The following is a 16,721-nucleotide window of genomic DNA, read 5'->3' as shown; positions in this document are numbered from 1 at the left end:
CGGCTTAGAACATGGGTTGTTGTGTGGGCTTGTGCTTGACGGGCAGAACAATGTGAGTTTGTGGCATCATAAAGAGGGGTACTTTTTGTTGAGCCAAGGACCATGGTATCTCTTTTCCCTGGAATTGCATCTCAGCACTACGATGGCCACTTTGTGGAGTGGAGTGTGATGTGGTTGGAGTCCCTTTATGCCTTCCTAACATTGCTAAAGTATTATTCACCATTAAAGGCAAGTCAGGTCTCCGTGCCATAATGGCATTTTGGGAGGTTCCTGCAACACACACAACTCAGTAATGCCCCCCTTTTTTGGCCTCAACCAGAAAGATTGGATTTTGCATGTTGCAGAAGCTATGAAACAGATTCTGTGTTGCTTGATAAAGCAAAAGCAAGCAGATGTGCTGAACTCCTACTATTAGTCGTAGGCTGAGAAAAGTTCCCCAATGAGAGAGATCTTCAATACTTTTGCCATCATATGTTAAAAAATGACAAGTGGAGAATGAATACAGTCAATTCTTTTGCCTCATTTATTTTTTTTCATTTCATGCTTTTCTATATCATCCAAACTTAGCCACTTTATCATTAATAATTGGCCTTTGTTCTATAGTATTTTCATTTTTGAGAGAAGACACTTTTGTATAAATTGGGGTGTGTGACAATTTTTTCTGTACCATAAAATTGTTTTATTCTTTTCCCTTTTTTTTTTTTTGTGGTGTAAACCTGGTTTTGTCAATTTATTACATTTTGAAAAATGCAGTATGTCCAGAGAAAATGTCTTCTGGACACTCTCTTGATGCAAAAGTCTAAACCTACATTGTCCTGAACTTGAGAGAACATGAGGGATATTTATTTCCTAACAAGATTCTTACATGTCTTTCACTCAGGAACAATGTTTGACATTCCAAACAGTTCAAATAAAATCCCTAAAGCTCCCTCATCCAGACTGGAGACTCACAAGGTGAAGATACAGAGAGCCAGTCCACTGTGTCAGATCACTGTTGGTTGGCAGACAACCTGCTCTGAGTATCCATCAGAAAATAATATTGAGAAACTATGGGGAAGCATAGCTGAACTCATATCAGCTCTCTTGAGTTTGTAACCGGACAGGCGATCTAAAGCCATCCGGGAACTTGGCCTATAAAAAGGGACTTCCACTTCCATAGCCCAATGAGAAGCCCTTTCTCTCCTCCCTCCCTCCCAAACACATCCCTTGGTCAGCCAAGAAGACTTCTTTTTCTTGTGAGAGGCATGTCCAGGCCAGTGGAACCCCTAGTTGTTGGGAGGGTGATTGGAGAGGTTCTGGACTCTTTCAGACCCAGTGTGAGGATCATGGTCACCTACAGCTCCAACAAGCTGGTCTTCAATGGCCATGAGTTCTACCCTTCTACAGTCACATCAAGGCCCAGAGTCGAGGTGCAGGGTGGTGACATGAGGTCCTTCTTCACACTGGTATGCTTCCAAACCCTAGTCTCGAGGAGAGACACACCGAGCATCTATCTACACTCACCTTGTGCTGTGGAATTGTTTCAGGTTATGACAGATCCAGACGTCCCAGGGCCAAGCGATCCATATCTCAGGGAGCACCTGCATTGGTAAACCCCCATCACCTTCATCTCCTCCAACCTAGATCAAGAAATATTAAGAGTGATGAAATAGCTTGAATGAAGCCTTACTTTGCAACTCATGTACTGCACAGTTGAGGCTTCTGATCTAACATGCAACGATAACATTAGGTACATATATTGCCTGTCATTATAAATAACAATTACACTTTGATCATCTCACAGGATTGTGACCGACATTCCAGGCACAACAGATGCTTCTTTTGGTACGTCCTTTCTCCTGTTCTCAGTACGTACCTTTTTTCTTATGTGAGAGAGAGCCCATTGATCATAAAGAGCAATTTCACTATGTGAGGTAGACCATATGCCTTGAAGAGGCCATAGATTCAAGACACAAGCGAGTTTGAGGCTCAAAAGAAGACGAAGAACGCAAACAATGATTACAGTGCATAAAGAATTCTGAATCTTATGTTTGATCATCAAAACAATACCTTTTTTTGAGCATCGAATCATAGCAGGACGATGTCTGTGATGGCACAGGAAGGGAGGTGGTGAGCTACGAGAGCCCCCGGCCGAACATTGGCATCCACAGGTTCGTCTTCGTGCTCTTCAAGCAGAAGCGACGGCAAGCCGTCAGCCCGCCGGCCTCGAGGGACCGCTTCAGCACGCGCCGTTTCGCCGAGGAGAACGGCCTCGACCTCCCCGTCGCCGCCGTCTACTTCAATTCTCAGCGGGAGACCGCTGCCAGGCGGCGATAGAGAGCCATCGTGCATGCGTCCACCGCTCCGTCTCTGTTGTCTACTGTCTCTGGTGCAATCTACTGTACCTCCACTATCCATGCAGCTCCCTCCTCCCTCCTCTCCGTGATCAGATGTACCGCTCTTAGTCTCTGTGCTGCAGTATAATCTACGTTTGCGTTGTCGTCGAGTTGCTTGTCCTCCCTCTCTCTCTCCTCTCCTCTCCTCTGCTCTCTGTAATCCAAGTTGCTGCGAGGACGCGGTGTGATTGAGAACAAACACGAGTGAGAGAGGAACGAGAGCTGCTGAATCTGCTGGACGGTACCAAGGGAAGGAAAAAGGAGAGATTTAGTTCGATGCGTGTCTACCTGAAGGTGAAGAAAAGGTACAAGGGGGTACAAACCCGGTGGCCATGGCTGGGCTCGCGAGAGATCCGCTTCGAAACGTGTCTCCTTGAAGGTGGAGACACGGTACAAAGCCAGTGGCCATGGCTTGCCTCGCTTACACGGTCTCCTGCTCCATGGACTTGACGCCATGTACTCCCCGCCTTGTCTCTCTCTTCAGTCAATGACAACGTAGAATCCTTCGTGCCGTGCCCGCGCATCTCATCCACGTAACTTTTCGAGGACTTGTTTGTCTCGCGGCTCTGCAACCTTCACTTCGTCATGGCATGCGAAATATAAAGCCATTTAATTATGCATCCCAATATCCAATTACCTCAATTATACATCGACTCGCTCCATACATCGTAGCATCATGACATTGGGTTCGTGTCCGGTGTAGCCCGTCTGTGGGATTGGGTTCGGGCAATCCAATCCTCCGTATTGGCCGCGAGAAGGGCGCAACCGTCCATCGCATCAAAGAAGTTTCTCATCAACGGTTCTGATGCCGGCGACGTTTATTATTGTTTTGATGCTTCTATCCTGTTATTATTTTCCCCCCTCCCTCCCGCCGATCGCCATTCCTCTCCCACTCTTAACTCCTCCGAGCCCCTCTTTGCCGTCTCCCCTTCTTCAAATCTGTTCCCGCGTCGCAGGTGAGAACCCCCCCTGACTGCTCCACCCCCTTCCTCCCTGCGATCGCTCTACCGTCGACTCAGAGCGGACCAAGAACACGTGAGGATGCCACTTCTCACCGCCGGTAAGGTCGCGAACCGCTTGTTTCATTGCATCTTCCGTTTCTTTTATCGATGATTCGGTGGATGTTGATTTTGATTCGTGTCGATGCGAAGACGGGAGCGGATCGAATCCCATTTTCCATCTGTGCAACGATAACGACGGGATCTGAAGCGGCGCGATCGATGCTTCTGAGACTAATAGATGGTTGCATATTTGGATATTTGCAGCCCGAGAGAGAGAGAGAGAGAGAGAGAGAGAGAGAGAGAGAGAGAGAGAGAGAGAGAGAGAGGTGAGAAAAATCGAAAATCAAAAAATCAAAAATTTCTTACATAAATTTTGATATATATATATATATATATAAGAAATTCAATAACACTAAAAGTATTTCTGTTTTCTTGTTATCAAAACCTTTATTTATTCATAGAAGAATCAAACCTTAATTTTAGGATTTCCAACATCACGATGACTCCATTTATTTTAGAATCCCAAAATACTCAGCATGGAATGATTAAATTTAATTAATTTGAGTTTGACAAAGAGAGACAGTGATAGATCTCATTTTTTAAATGTTTGTGATGTTAAATTAAATACTAATTTCTGTCTGTGGGGAGCCGATAAAGAACAGGTACCAGACCAAGCCGAAGGATGAGACAGCACTCTTTGTGTTCATTTGGTGGTAAAATGTTCATTAGCTCTTCATATCTTTTCATATCCCTAGGATATGATAACAGAAATCAAAAGCTGTTTCTGAGGCATGTTATTTTTGATAGGTGAAATTGTTGATTTGGTACAGTTGTGCAATTTTACAGGATTAGTGGTATAGGTTCATATAATCCTCCCAATTACTTGTCCATGATTGGGAGGCAATTAAAGTCAAGTAAGCACTATCCTTTTACAATGTGCATGTAGTTTTGTTGCCTAGAATTAAGCCTTTGAATTTGTCATTGAAGCCTCTTTGATTACTTTTTTTATGTGATAAGCTATAACTTTGATGTTTGCATGGAAATAATAGCTGCTCCAAGTTTTTCTTGTTTTCCCATGGTTCTGAAAACTTCACAGTTCTAAATGTTGCCATCATTTTGGGAGTTGGCCAGAGTTTATCTCTATCCAAATATTACTGCCGTGCTATATTGGGAGTTGGATAGAGTTTATTGATGAATGTTCTGTAAATAAATTGATCTATGTACCAATGTAGAATTTGTTGTATGTAATGATGATATGGGCCGTGAATCTGTAGCCCGGATACTACTTGTCTGCTGCAAGTGTATTAGATCAGGCAACTCATGCCGGAAATTGAAGCATGTTATGGCTGCAAAAACTGAACATTGTGTTTCGGTTCATACGGAAGCTAATCTCTATCATTTCTAATGCAGCATAATCTGTTTCAGAACATGAATCAGAAAAGAATCAGCATGTTATTTACAGTTCATTTGACCGGCTGCTTCTCATATTTCTCTGAAGACTGAATCTAAGAAGAAAAGATAAGTGTAAGAAAACTTGTTCCTCCTCATGTATTCTCACTTTTCTGAGTGTGCTAATACTGTTCTAGCTGCAGCATCTCAGTGGTAGAAAACAACAGGAGGGACCTTAATTTTGGTGATTCTCAGGTACGGTATCGCCTGCGGCCGCTCGACCAGATCGCGGTAGAAATCGTACTCCGCCGCGTAATCGAGCACGTTCAGCTCCGCCGTCTGGTTGGTGTGGTAGTGGTGGTTCGCATCCACCGACTGGCCGAACCCGAAGACGTTCAGCCTCTTGCAGATGCCCAACCCGAGCATGACGGCCTGCATCCCTGACGAGTAATGGAACAGCTTCTCGTCGTGGAACTTGCCCCACAACATGGGGTGCTTTCCGGTATCCTCGACGAATCTCTTCAACGAGTAGTACTTGACGATGCGGGTGCAGAGGGTGTCGAACCCGCCGTCGGTGACGAGCAGCGGGGACTTGTGGGTGGAATTGCAGATGAGGTAGTCGAGGAAATGGGCTGGCTGGCAAATGTAGACGACGATGGGGACGAAGCGGCCGTACGGGTTGCAGTAGCAGCCCAGGCGCATGGCGCAGGAGTGGAGGATGCTGCTGTTGATGAAGGAGATGGTGGTCTTGGAGCCGACGTGCTGCTGGTAGCCCGCGGTGCGGGCGTTGTTGAGGCGGATGACGAGGTCGTGACCATCGATGAGGCGGCCGTGTGCGGACTTGAGGAGGACGCCACTGTTGCCGACCACGGCGCAGGTGGCGTATGGCCGGCCGGTGTGCGGGTACCCGTAGTGCCGATCGATGGGGCGCTTGATGCGCTCTATGAGTTCCGACATGACCTCCGGCTGGAGTCCGCGACTGTCGAGGAACCAATCGCTGAGCCGCCAGCGGAACTCCTGGAACAGCCGGCCGCGATCGGGGTGCTCCGGCCGAGCGGGGAACCGGCGTCGGGCCAAAAGCCCCGGCCGACTCCCTGCGTATCTCATGCTCCGCCAGATGGAGATAATGTGGGACTGCCCGCCGGCGGCGTAGACGGATTCTAGTCTCCCGCCCATAAGGTCCAGCACTTCCTGCTGCAGCTCCACCCCGCCAGCCTCAGCGTCGGTGAGGTTGTAGAGGGTCGCGTTGAGGGCCTCGGCGTCAAGCAGGGACGCGTCCTCGGCGTCGAACAGGGACGCGTCCTCGTCGACTAAGGGCGCCTGCGTGACGCCGCGGCGAAACACCGAGCGCCAGCTGAATGCGGCTACCACGAGGAGGAGGACGAAAGGGACGCGAATGAAGCTCCTCATCACTGTAGCCCTCAAGACTGTTCGGAGGCCAAATCTCAACATCGGAGCTAAAGAGGTCGCCGTCCTCCGCACCATTTCCGAAGACTTGAGCACCTTCCCCCGCGGGTGATCCGGAGGGCGCGTTTAAGGACCAAACGAAGGCTTACATATCAGCTGCCTCCTTTCAAACACGAAGCAGTTTGGTTTCAGCGTATCCTCCTCGGTGGGTTCCATAGTCCAGCCATTGAGACCATGACGCTTCATCGCATTCGGAGAGGTTGCCGTTCGAGGGGAGGCGGGAGATGGCAGAGAGGCGGTTTAGGTTGTTATGGGGCGGAGGGAGCTGTTGGCGAAGAAGGATGAGTCAGCGATGGGATTGGGTTCAGCGAATTGGCGGCACTCGATAACAGCTTCGGGTTGGACCCTTGTGGAAACACTGGTTTCAGTTATATATGACAGATAGGTTTCGGCGGAAATTTCTGGTGGGTTAGGCGGGTCAACGTGCTTGGGGACAGTTTGGCCCCCCCGTTGTCTCTAAACGACACTGATATGGTTAATGTTTCATATAGCAGGGTTTCCTCCTCCGCGAACTTACGGCGGGACCCCCACCGAACGCAAATCCTGTGCCGGGTATTCTCCAGGCGAGGCACAAAGGTACCTCTAAAATCATCATCTTATGCATTATGCCTGAACTAATTTTTTAGTATATATGATTTTTTGTTAGATCAAAGTGGATGATTGAGATGACAGGATTAAAGATATTTCTATGGCAGTCCTATTCACGTACGCTGCAGAAGCTGCCAAGATAAGTGGAAGGGAAGGTATTTATATTATTGGAGACTTATTGGGGTGGCTCACCTGCTACAAGTAGAATTGGTGGTGGTCCGTGATAAATATTCCCAAAAAAGAAAATCTGAAAATGTACTCGAAATACTTATGTGAGCAATAAAATATTCTCTAATTATCTTATGTGTTCATCAATATATACAATTAAATTTCTTTAGAAAGGATTGATTTTGAATAATATTCTATAAGGTCTGGTTTTGCTTTTAATCGGTTCTACCATATCGAGTGATGGATTCGTGAGCAAAACGATCAAAATGCTGATGATTGGAACGTGAATATTGATGTTTTTTTCTTAATGAAAAAAAGTAGATTGCATCACTCTCGACGCAAACGATCGACCATAGAAAAGTGATTAAGAGGGAGAGAAAGGGACGGTGAAAGAGAAAAAGAGAGAGGAAGCGAAGGGGTGGAGAGCAATGGATGATCGAAGGGAGAGGCCAATCCCAATTATATATTGGTGTATGTACACTCGATAAGTAATAATAAGAAATATCTAAATGAAAACTATTTAAGTAATTTTGAGTAAAATATAAAACCGATCACGATTTAATTCCACCGGATTGATTCATGCAAACTATTAAAAAATAAAAATTGAGGGATTCAATTAACTCATTCCCATTTTAAAACAAAATTGATTTCAGGTTTCATTGCAATGAATTCCTAATCATTCCATAATTAGTGTCATTTCAATGAATTCCTAAGCATGGGAGGTCAGCAGCTCACCCGAGTGCTTCACCAAAAGCCACTCCTGTGGCCAAACTCCATTGCTGAGAGGGATATCTTTGAGAGAGAGAGAGAGAAGCTAAACCCATGATTTACTCACGAGCTTGAAGCAGAATAGGAAGAACACAAATCTTCCACAAGCTCTTCATGTTGCTGTCTGCTTGGTTAGCTTTAGGGGCGGAGAGTAAAAACGAAGCTTCCAGTCTGAATGCTTATCCTGGTGATCAGCAAAAACGCATGAGCAGCTCATGGGGTTTTGTGTGTTCTCCATCGAAAGCTTCGGAATCTCTACTGCATGGCAGTCAAACTCGACATATATTAAAACGTGCGTGTCGTGTGGAAGATCCACATACAATTAACTCCACATCTCTCTCTCTCTCTCTCTCTCTCTCTCTCTCTCTCTCTCTCGCTCTGATAGCAGGTGATGATCGGCTCGAAAGCTTCGACGTGGTCTCTGCAACCATGTGGAATCTTTTTCGTGGTCCAACATGAAGCGAGATGCGTGTGGTTTTCCTCGCTTGGGTGATCAAGTGACGCAGGTGCTAAACGTTGAGAGCTGAACACCGTCTTCTTCCGACCACAAAGCTTTAGGGTGTTGTTGGGAACGGAGCAATGAACGAACTCACCGCGGAAGTCCGGCGTGAGGCTCTCTCGAGGCGCTCACGTTTAAATCGTTGAACTGTTATTAATCGATTCTCTTCCTGTTTTCTTGACTTTGCTTGCGGAGGTGATTGGATCATTAGATATGATTTTAATTTAGAAGTTTTAGTCCTAAATAAAACAATAGAAGAAGAGATGAACTAATGCCCTCCTCCGTATTCAATTCTAATCACAAATCTACCTCCATATTGACCTTTTCATTTTAGCTTCTTGACGTAAATATTCAATTCTAAAGCTCTTTGTATCTCTTTCAATTAATATTATAATTGTTTAAAAAATCATCCATTATAGTAGGATTAATTATAGATTATTTTTTTTTATAATTAGATAACTTTAATATTTCGATTCTTATACTTTCAAAAGTTACGTTAACAATGCATACGAAAGTAAAATATCTAATTAATTATTTTTTATTTCTATAAAATTATTTTATTAATCCTATATAAAGATTATTTTCTTAAGTATAAAAATATTAATATAAATTTTAAAATTATAAAAAAAAATAATTAATTATAAAAAAAATAATCTATAAATAGCCCTTCATTGCAATAATTGAAACAACAGTAGGTTTGATTGTGACAAGGGAAAAGATCAACTAACGTGCAGCGATCAAATCGATGAAACCTCTTGCTAGCGTTACAGATGCGGTGGATCGTGTCGGCTTTGATTGTAACCTTGCCGCCGCCGCCGACGCCCACGCCTGCATGCGTTGGTGGCTGCTGGTGGACCGGCTTGTCTCTCGCTCTCGCTCTCACTCCTCGTTTTCTTGTGTGTATTAATAGCGAAAAGTTGGAGGACCGGCACAAGCATCAGAAACCCATTAAACATGCGCATCGCCAGAGGCTGTCGCAGTAAACCGATCGATGGAGGTGGAGGTAGTTCCGCTCATCCGCGGTAGCTTCGATCACTCTCCGCCCGCATTCCCGCTCTCCATGGACCTCGATCCTCCCCAATCCAGCCCGGATTACGCCCCGGCGCAGTTCCGCCCCGCGGCGCCTCCGTCCTCGGAAGAAACTCGTGAGGGCCTCCGGATGGAAACGGGCGATGATGGTTTGCTCTTCCCGGTGGACGTCCTCTCTGCGAACCCGCCGGAGTCGACGGCGGCGACGAGGCTTCAGAAGGTGTACAGGAGCTACCGCACCCGCCGCAGGTTAGCGGACTCCGCCGTCGTGGCCGAGGAGCTCTGGTGGGTGTCGAGATTCTTCCGTTCTCTTCTTCCTCCTTTCTTATTGTGTTTGATCTTTGGATGCTAATTTCATTTTATGTGCTTGGGAAATTTGGGAAGGTGGCAGGCGATAGACTTCGCTCGGCTCAACCGCAGCACGGTGTCGTTCTTCGATCACATGAAACCCGAGACGGCGATCTCGCGGTGGAATCGGATTAGCTTGAATGCTTCCAAGGCTTGTTCTTCCTCTTGCTTATTTTTTTTCTCCCTTTCTTTCTATTATTTGTTTGAAGCAATCAGAGACATTTAAATCAAGATTTTCGATTTATAATGCAATTACGAGAAACCTAGATGATGAAGGATTGGTATATTTTGGTTGCTTGCAGGTTGGTCGAGGATTATCCAAGAACGCCAAAGCTCTGAAACTGGCTTTTCAGCACTGGATTGAAGCCGTACGTACATGAAAAGTTCCCTCTGCCTTTTCTCTTTTACTGTTCTTGTTTGGTGTAGACTGGCATTTACATTTGTAGTCATGCAGACGGTCAGTAAAGGCAAAATTTGTCTTTCTGCTTCCTGAGTGAAAAAGAGCTAAAGAACGTGTCACTGGTGACCTTAGCTAGTATTTATATTAAGTCTCCTAGATTATAATTAAGTTTGACCTTTGTTGTACTTTCACTTTAATTCATCAATATTTTGTCTGGTTTTGAATTTTTTCTTCCTAAATTAATATAGAATCCTGAAAGTTATGCTTCTATCCTGGATATGAAAATTGGTTAGTTATTCACCAATCTATCTAATTTTTTCATTTTAGATTGATCCAAGACATCGATATGGGCATAACCTGCAATTTTACTATGAAGAATGGTGTAAAAGTGAAGCTGGCGAGCCCTTCTTCTACTGGTAGGCTTCAAAACCATCATCATTCTACTACATAGTTCAGAAAAGAGAGCCCCAGAAACTTTAGACTTTGCCTTGGCTAGTGCTTGAATTCCTCGCAACTTTTTTTCTGCAAAATCTGTCAGCGATGAAGGATGGATCTGAAATGTATCTGTCACAGATCCTCTTCCTTCTTAGAATAAAAGAAGATTTACCTTGGTATAGTCTGGTAAGTAGAAATGTGATTTAAACGGGACTATTTGCATTATGCAGAAATGTATGCATTGAACATATACTGCATGTCCAGCATTTCTTTAAATTCAGATGGTCTGGAGAACAAAGCCCCTGGAATTCTTTTTTAGAGATCAAGTGGCATTCTTTATTCTTTTGAACTATCTGTAAACCTGGTTAAATGATCAATTTTGGAGATAGATTCCACCAATGACCTACTTTATCTAGTAAAATGCTGAACTATTTATTCTATTGTTTTATTAAATATAATTTTGTTTGACACATATGCAGGTTGGACATTGGTGATGGCAGAGATTTGGATCTTATAGATCATCCAAGATCATTACTTCGGAAACAATGTGTCAAGTATCTTGGTCCTGTAAGATCTTTTTCCTTTTAGGCATCTGTTTGGACCCCTGAAATAATTAAGTTAAACTAAAATGCATTTTCTTCTGAAGGCGATAGAAAGCTGGTCTCCGTATAAGATTGATGCAATATGATATCCTAAAATGAGTCATACAAAGTGAACCCAAAAGCGCTTTAGTATTTCCTCCTCCTGGTAGACGAGTAAGTTGATGAAAGCTGAATCTCCTTATGTAGATAACAAATGGCAAGGATGCTTCTCCAATTTTAGAAGATGACATACACAATCTTCTGAAGAATTGTAAAGATGCATCACCCCTGGAGTAAAGTGCTTCAACCATATTAAGATGATTCTATATCTTAAAATATGCCACTTTTTTGGGAAAGGCTGCCAAGTACTACTCTATTATTTACAGTGGAAAACATAACAACCAAGTTTCAAAGTCCCAATTGCTGGCAGAGGCATGCTAAAAATACTTTCAGCTACTTTTTCTATTATCTGCAGTGCCAACTCTAAATTGTGAACTGTTTCAACTTTTTTCAGCAAGAACGAGAGCAATATGAATATATCCCACTAGATGGTAAAATTGTCCACAAACATTCTGGAGTGCTTCTTGATACCACCTCAGGAACTAAAGAAACAAAATGGATTTTTGTCATGAGCACATCCTGGAGACTGTATGCTGGCCAGGTAAATTATCAAACTCCACGAGTTTTCCTGCATAGATAGTTGATTTACCGTGATTAAGAAGGTTGTGTTATTCTTCTGGTTGCCCCTTCCAAGTCAATAACTTGCTCTTTGAACTAATGCAGAAAAATAAAGGAATCTTTCACCATTCCAGCTTTCTGGCTGGAGGAGCTACTATAGCAGCTGGAAGATTCACTGCAGAAAATGGGATACTGAAGGTAGCAAAATTTTACAATAATGTTCCTGGCATCTATAAATATTCTGCATATTCATATTTTCTTGCAAATCAGTACCTTTTTCCCTGTCCGAACACACTCCAACACATGTGATACAATATGTACTTTAATTCTTTGTTATTTACATGGATCTTACAATTATAAATCTGCTTATAATTTGAATTTGAATATAATTCTGAGGGTGCTTCATTACCTGTTCTCTGCAAAAGGATTAACTACAAGTTTAAGAATGTAAAAAGTAAAAACTAGCACAGGAAGAAGCGTTTTGTATTCATACCACATCTAGCTGCAAGACCTGTTTGATTTTAAGACTATGGTGAAATTTAGAATAGTTTCCTTCTAAATTTTGTCTAACTTTATCCAGTGCTCTGAACTTTTTGTCCAGAAAAATCTACTTGATCTATAGGTAATTTTTTTGTCTTCTGTATCTTGTATTTGGTGCTAGTTGTGACCTAATCACTAATATAATCATTTCCACCTAAAATTATCCAAACAGTTCGAATGCTAAATTCATACTTAGTCATTAAAAAATTCTTCATTCTTTTTCAGAACTTAATAACTAGGATGTCAAAGTTTAAATGATATTAATCTTAAGGCAATTCTTGCATCTCCGTTCATTTGGTTATTTGTGTGCAACATTTGTTTCCTGAATTGGTAATACATTTTAACAATCAAGATTTTTTCACATTGTACCAAGGATTGAAATATCGTACCATACTAGAGTTTCGACATTCGCTCGGTACGGTACGATACTGTATATCGAACGGTATACCGTTCGGTATATATATATATATATAATAAAATAAAAATTCGGGGCGATGTCGCAGAAAAACGAGGCGATGTCGTTATATATATATATAAGTAAAAAGAATCTTATATATATAAATATTTTTATAAAAGGCGACGTCACGTCGCCTCGGCAACGTCGCTCCGTGTAGGAGAAGTGAAAGGCGACGTCACCTTATATATATATATATACCGACTGGTAACGGTCGATCCGTGTATCGGTCTGCTGATGGACTGGTACGTACCGCCCGTACCAAGCGGTATTATTCGAAATTGAAGACCTTGCATTGTACTGAACCATTTCTCTAATTTTGGTTTATGCACAAACAGAATAAATATGTTTATCAAGAATTACATGAAAAATCTCCATTTCTGGTTATTGTTCGCTTTAGGAATTTTGTCATAGATGCATGCTTTTGTTGGTTTCTTCATGTGCATTGTGCTTGTTGGAGTTGGTCATAGCTAGCAAATTCAGGTTTCTGCATGATAGTGTTGTTTCTTTCTTCGACTCTTGCTTCTTGGAGTTGTTTAAATACTTACACGAGCTAGTTTCAGTTTGCTAAGAATCATATTGTAGATCATTTAATTTTCAAGAGACAACGTTGCATACGGTAGCAAAGACAATTTCATCAGGTTATAGGCAGATGATCTCTGAGATTGGTATAAATTGAATTTGTTTCATGTCATAGCATTGGAATGAACCTACAAGTTTTCTCTGAGCAACTCTTGTGAAGCCTTTGCATTTTTCTCGTTGGCTATGGCACATCAGACAATTATATCTTTCTTTGTATGTGTTGACATTTTGTCCAAAACTTGTACTTCCTATTTGCTTTTGTTTGTGCCCCTGTATGCCCACGGACCACCCAGTAGCTGCTATATGTATGTGACTGTGCATCTTTGATGCTGTCTAATCTAAAACCTTACTCAAATACAATGCATAAAACTTTCATTAAGGATCATCATAGGCCACAAAGACTCAAAAAACATGATTATCAGCTCATTGTTAAAATTTAGCCAATGACAAGTCACTTAAAAACTTATCTTGATGGTATGATGCGATCTATTTATTTATTATCTTTAAACAAACATCGTCTTTATTTTCCTTTTCACTACCCAACTAAATATGATTGGTCATGCATAGTTATAATAATGTACCTTATCCTCCTATGAGTTTACCACAGAGTAATTACTTTCTGCTAAGAAAATATTTTTTAACTAAGGTTTACCGTTTTACAGTGTATTTCAGCATACAGTGGGCATTACCGACCAACTCAGGAGAATTTCAACAGCTTCTTAAGTTTTCTCAGAGAAAATGGGGTTAATCTGAATGAAACTAAGGTATGCTGCTTTCACAATTCATTTTTAACTATCCAGCTGATAATGACAATTAATTCTCAGAATAATCTTGTTGGTCTTTTCTTTTTACCTTACGTAATCCTCAGATATCCTCGTCATCAAATGATGATTACTATGATGAAAAGAGACGGTCTCAGCTAGAAGAGATGATTGAAGCTATGAAAGTTTCCAAAACACCAAAACTAGTTCTGCCTACCGAAGTAAAGAAGAATACAAATGCAGAGCCATCAGTGACTTCGCAAGCTTCTAGCGGTGCTAAAACCTTATGCGGTGGCCTTCAGAGTCCAAAAGCCGATGTGCCGAAGAAGGTGATATTGGAGAGGCTCAATTCGAAGAGGAAAGCAAGTTCTTACCAGTTGGGTCATCAGCTTTTTTCGAAATGGTGCAGCGGCGCCGGTCCAAGAATTGGATGCGTTGCAGATTATCCATATGAAGTCAGAGTACAAGCTCTGGAGTTTGTAAACCTTTCACCCAGGATGACCTCCCCCCATCAAGATCCTAGCAGCTCCCTCAAGCATTAGTCATTTTAGCCAGTTTATGTATTGTATGACATCAATCCTTGTATTGTTATGCGATAGAAAGCCTTGGAGTCACAGTACAGATAACCAGCAATACCTTTCAGCTCATGCTGAGTCGATGAGATAAGATGTTCTTGTTCTTTGTAACAATGCCTGTGTTGCAATGACTGTTACCAACAGTAGGCTCACATTTACATTTTATCAAATACTTTACATGCCAATTTATTTAAAACTTTCTTTATACGAGTTATATATAAATATAATCATAAAATCTAACAAAAAAGTTGCCCATCACTAGAAATCAATTCAACGGTTTATTTTAGGAAGCCAAGTATAATAATAGATTTGATTAGGAATGATTCACAAAAATATAATTACTAATGGTGATTTGAATCCTAATTTTGCTAGGAAATAAATTTAGAATAAAATTTTGTAATCTTTTCTAATTAAGATTTAGAAGTGTAAACTCACAACATTTGATAAGAACGACGATCAAGAAAGATACGGGACTCACCTTTAGAACCATCGTGAATCCGTGATCGACTACGGGCGATAGCGATTGCCTATCCCTCGATGATCATTACCATGTTTAAATTGTGTTAGTTTCGTGACCTATAAATAGTCCTCTCCCGCTCACCCTCTCTTTTGGGCATCGAATTATCCTCTCAAGTGCTTGTGGCTTTTCAGATAACATTCTCTACCTCCACCTATTAACTTCTTTATGCTATTCTTGGTTATTCTTGCTTCGGTGAAGGCAATATTCGTTTCTTTTTTTTTTTTGCATTTCTTGTTCATCTAAATGACTTGGATGGATAGATTTGATGTTGATATATTTGATTGATGGCTAATGAGGGCTCGAATGCTTGTTCTATGGTCGACCAATAATCCTTTCGACTCAAGAAAACTGATGTAGTATTAAAAACAGGAGAATTGATAAGACACTTACAAGATATCAAATGCACACAGACTCTCTATCTTTCTCTGCTTGCTATCTCAATATCTCAATCTCTATACCTTGCTACATGAACTACGGTCCTATTTATAGGACCTAAAGACAACCACCCTATAACTACTAGATCATGAGGTGGTTAATGAAACCACCTTATAGTTACTAGATCATGATTGAAGTGGTTATTGAAATCATCATGTAACCACTAGATCATGATAACAATCTAGATAGATAACTATGAATCAAATCTCAACATTTTTTTTTTCAATCAAATCTAGATCATGATTGAGGTTGGATGGGTTTTCTAACATGGTCCTTTTGATGCTTAAACTAGTACACGATCGGGTGGAGTAATTTTAGTAAATGGTAGCCTTTTATAACAAGTTAATTAGAGGAATATTTCATGATATGGATGAAATATTACTTATCTTGTCATTTTTGGGGTAGAAGCAGAATATTCATCAGGCTACTATTTTTTATTGATGTCCACGTAGTCTAATTATTATTCAAATCTTGCCTTCTTACTATTGTGGGTGAATTTTTTTTTTTTTTCTGTCATCGATTTTTCTCTATGTTCTCAACCACTTGTCTTGAATTAATCATCATCATCTAAGAAATATATGTACTTTCTTTATTATATACTTTACTATATTTTTTCATTGTAGGTTTTTCACTTTGTTTTTGCTCATAACTCTTGCATAAGGAAGGAAGCGACGACAACCCTCCCACCCTCTCCTTCTTAGGCGATGATAGCCCTCATGCTAGAGATGTCAATTATACTTACAGAGACTCACCCTTAATGGAGTGGGAATGGAAACAATAAGTGGGGATGGGCATGGGGATAAGAGTGGGGATGAGGGTCATTTTATATTATATACACAAATAGGAGCGGGGGTGAGGATGTGTCAAGCACTTTGCACCCTGTATTTGTACTCATACTCAACCTATTAATATGTGGGTTAAGATACTAGGCTTAATTAGATTGGATGAACCTTGATTGAATAGATTATGATTCAATTAAAAATTATTTGGTTCAATTGAATTAAATAAAACATCTACTCTAATTATTTAGTTTCATAGTAATTATTTTACTTTATTTTCATTGGTTCTCTTTCTCTATCCATTAGCAAATGATGATTCCTTCGATAGATGATGAATAGTGAGCAACGA

The 16,721-nt window shown here is 41.5% G+C and overlaps 3 protein-coding genes across 4 annotated transcripts; 2 read left to right on the top strand and 1 right to left on the bottom strand.

Moving 5' to 3' along the window:
* The first annotated feature begins 1,158 nt into the window (after nucleotides 1-1,158).
* On the top strand, nucleotides 1,159-2,485 carry LOC135651636 (protein SELF-PRUNING-like). Of its 2 annotated transcripts, XM_065171874.1 has the most exons (4): nucleotides 1,159-1,445; nucleotides 1,527-1,588; nucleotides 1,784-1,824; nucleotides 2,099-2,485. In XM_065171874.1, exons 1-4 carry the CDS (start codon nucleotides 1,164-1,166, stop codon nucleotides 2,314-2,316), a joined length of 603 nt encoding a protein of 200 aa, XP_065027946.1. In that variant the 5' UTR covers nucleotides 1,159-1,163; the 3' UTR covers nucleotides 2,317-2,485. The 2 variants fall into 2 exon arrangements, with proteins under 2 accessions (XP_065027946.1, XP_065027945.1); XM_065171873.1 differs by having other exon boundaries at nucleotides 1,159-1,588.
* A 2,487-nt stretch (nucleotides 2,486-4,972) lies between these two features.
* On the bottom strand, nucleotides 4,973-6,250 carry LOC135651429 (sialyltransferase-like protein 1). Its single transcript, XM_065171497.1, has one exon. The coding sequence runs from the start codon at nucleotides 6,248-6,250 to the stop codon at nucleotides 4,973-4,975; it is 1,278 nt and encodes a 425-aa protein (XP_065027569.1).
* A 2,716-nt stretch (nucleotides 6,251-8,966) lies between these two features.
* LOC135651118 (IQ domain-containing protein IQM3-like) lies at nucleotides 8,967-14,729 on the top strand. Its single transcript, XM_065170938.1, has 9 exons — nucleotides 8,967-9,569; nucleotides 9,669-9,783; nucleotides 9,935-10,000; nucleotides 10,360-10,448; nucleotides 10,947-11,034; nucleotides 11,563-11,709; nucleotides 11,832-11,924; nucleotides 13,965-14,066; nucleotides 14,171-14,729. Exons 1-9 carry the CDS (start codon nucleotides 9,247-9,249, stop codon nucleotides 14,603-14,605), a joined length of 1,458 nt encoding a protein of 485 aa, XP_065027010.1. The 5' UTR covers nucleotides 8,967-9,246; the 3' UTR covers nucleotides 14,606-14,729.
* Nucleotides 14,730-16,721: the final 1,992 nt, after the last annotated feature.

The sequence above is a fragment of the Musa acuminata genome, chromosome BXJ3-10 (genome assembly GCF_036884655.1).
Source record: "Musa acuminata AAA Group cultivar baxijiao chromosome BXJ3-10, Cavendish_Baxijiao_AAA, whole genome shotgun sequence".
Lineage (NCBI taxonomy): Eukaryota > Viridiplantae > Streptophyta > Magnoliopsida > Zingiberales > Musaceae > Musa > Musa acuminata.
The sequence above is the reverse complement of the archived record's forward strand: the minus strand, read 5'-3'. Positions and strand labels throughout refer to the sequence as shown.

What these genes read in the sequence shown, in the direction of transcription:
- LOC135651118 (XM_065170938.1), top strand. Translation starts at nt 9,247, where the DNA reads ATGGAGGTGGAGGTAGTTCCGCTCATCCGCGGTAGCTTCGATCACTCT. An exon ending in GTGTCAAGTATCTTGGTCCT is followed by an intron (nt 11,035 to 11,562) that starts GTAAGATCTTTT and finishes AACTTTTTTCAG; the next exon opens with CAAGAACGAGAGCAATATGA. An exon ending in TTAATCTGAATGAAACTAAG is followed by an intron (nt 14,067 to 14,170) that starts GTATGCTGCTTT and finishes CGTAATCCTCAG; the next exon opens with ATATCCTCGTCATCAAATGA.
- LOC135651429 (XM_065171497.1), bottom strand. Translation starts at nt 6,250, where the DNA reads ATGGTGCGGAGGACGGCGACCTCTTTAGCTCCGATGTTGAGATTTGGC.
- LOC135651636 (XM_065171873.1), top strand. Translation starts at nt 1,164, where the DNA reads ATGAGAAGCCCTTTCTCTCCTCCCTCCCTCCCAAACACATCCCTTGGT. An exon ending in CTCAGGGAGCACCTGCATTG is followed by an intron (nt 1,589 to 1,783) that starts GTAAACCCCCAT and finishes ATCATCTCACAG; the next exon opens with GATTGTGACCGACATTCCAG. An exon ending in CACAACAGATGCTTCTTTTG is followed by an intron (nt 1,825 to 2,098) that starts GTACGTCCTTTC and finishes GTGATGGCACAG; the next exon opens with GAAGGGAGGTGGTGAGCTAC.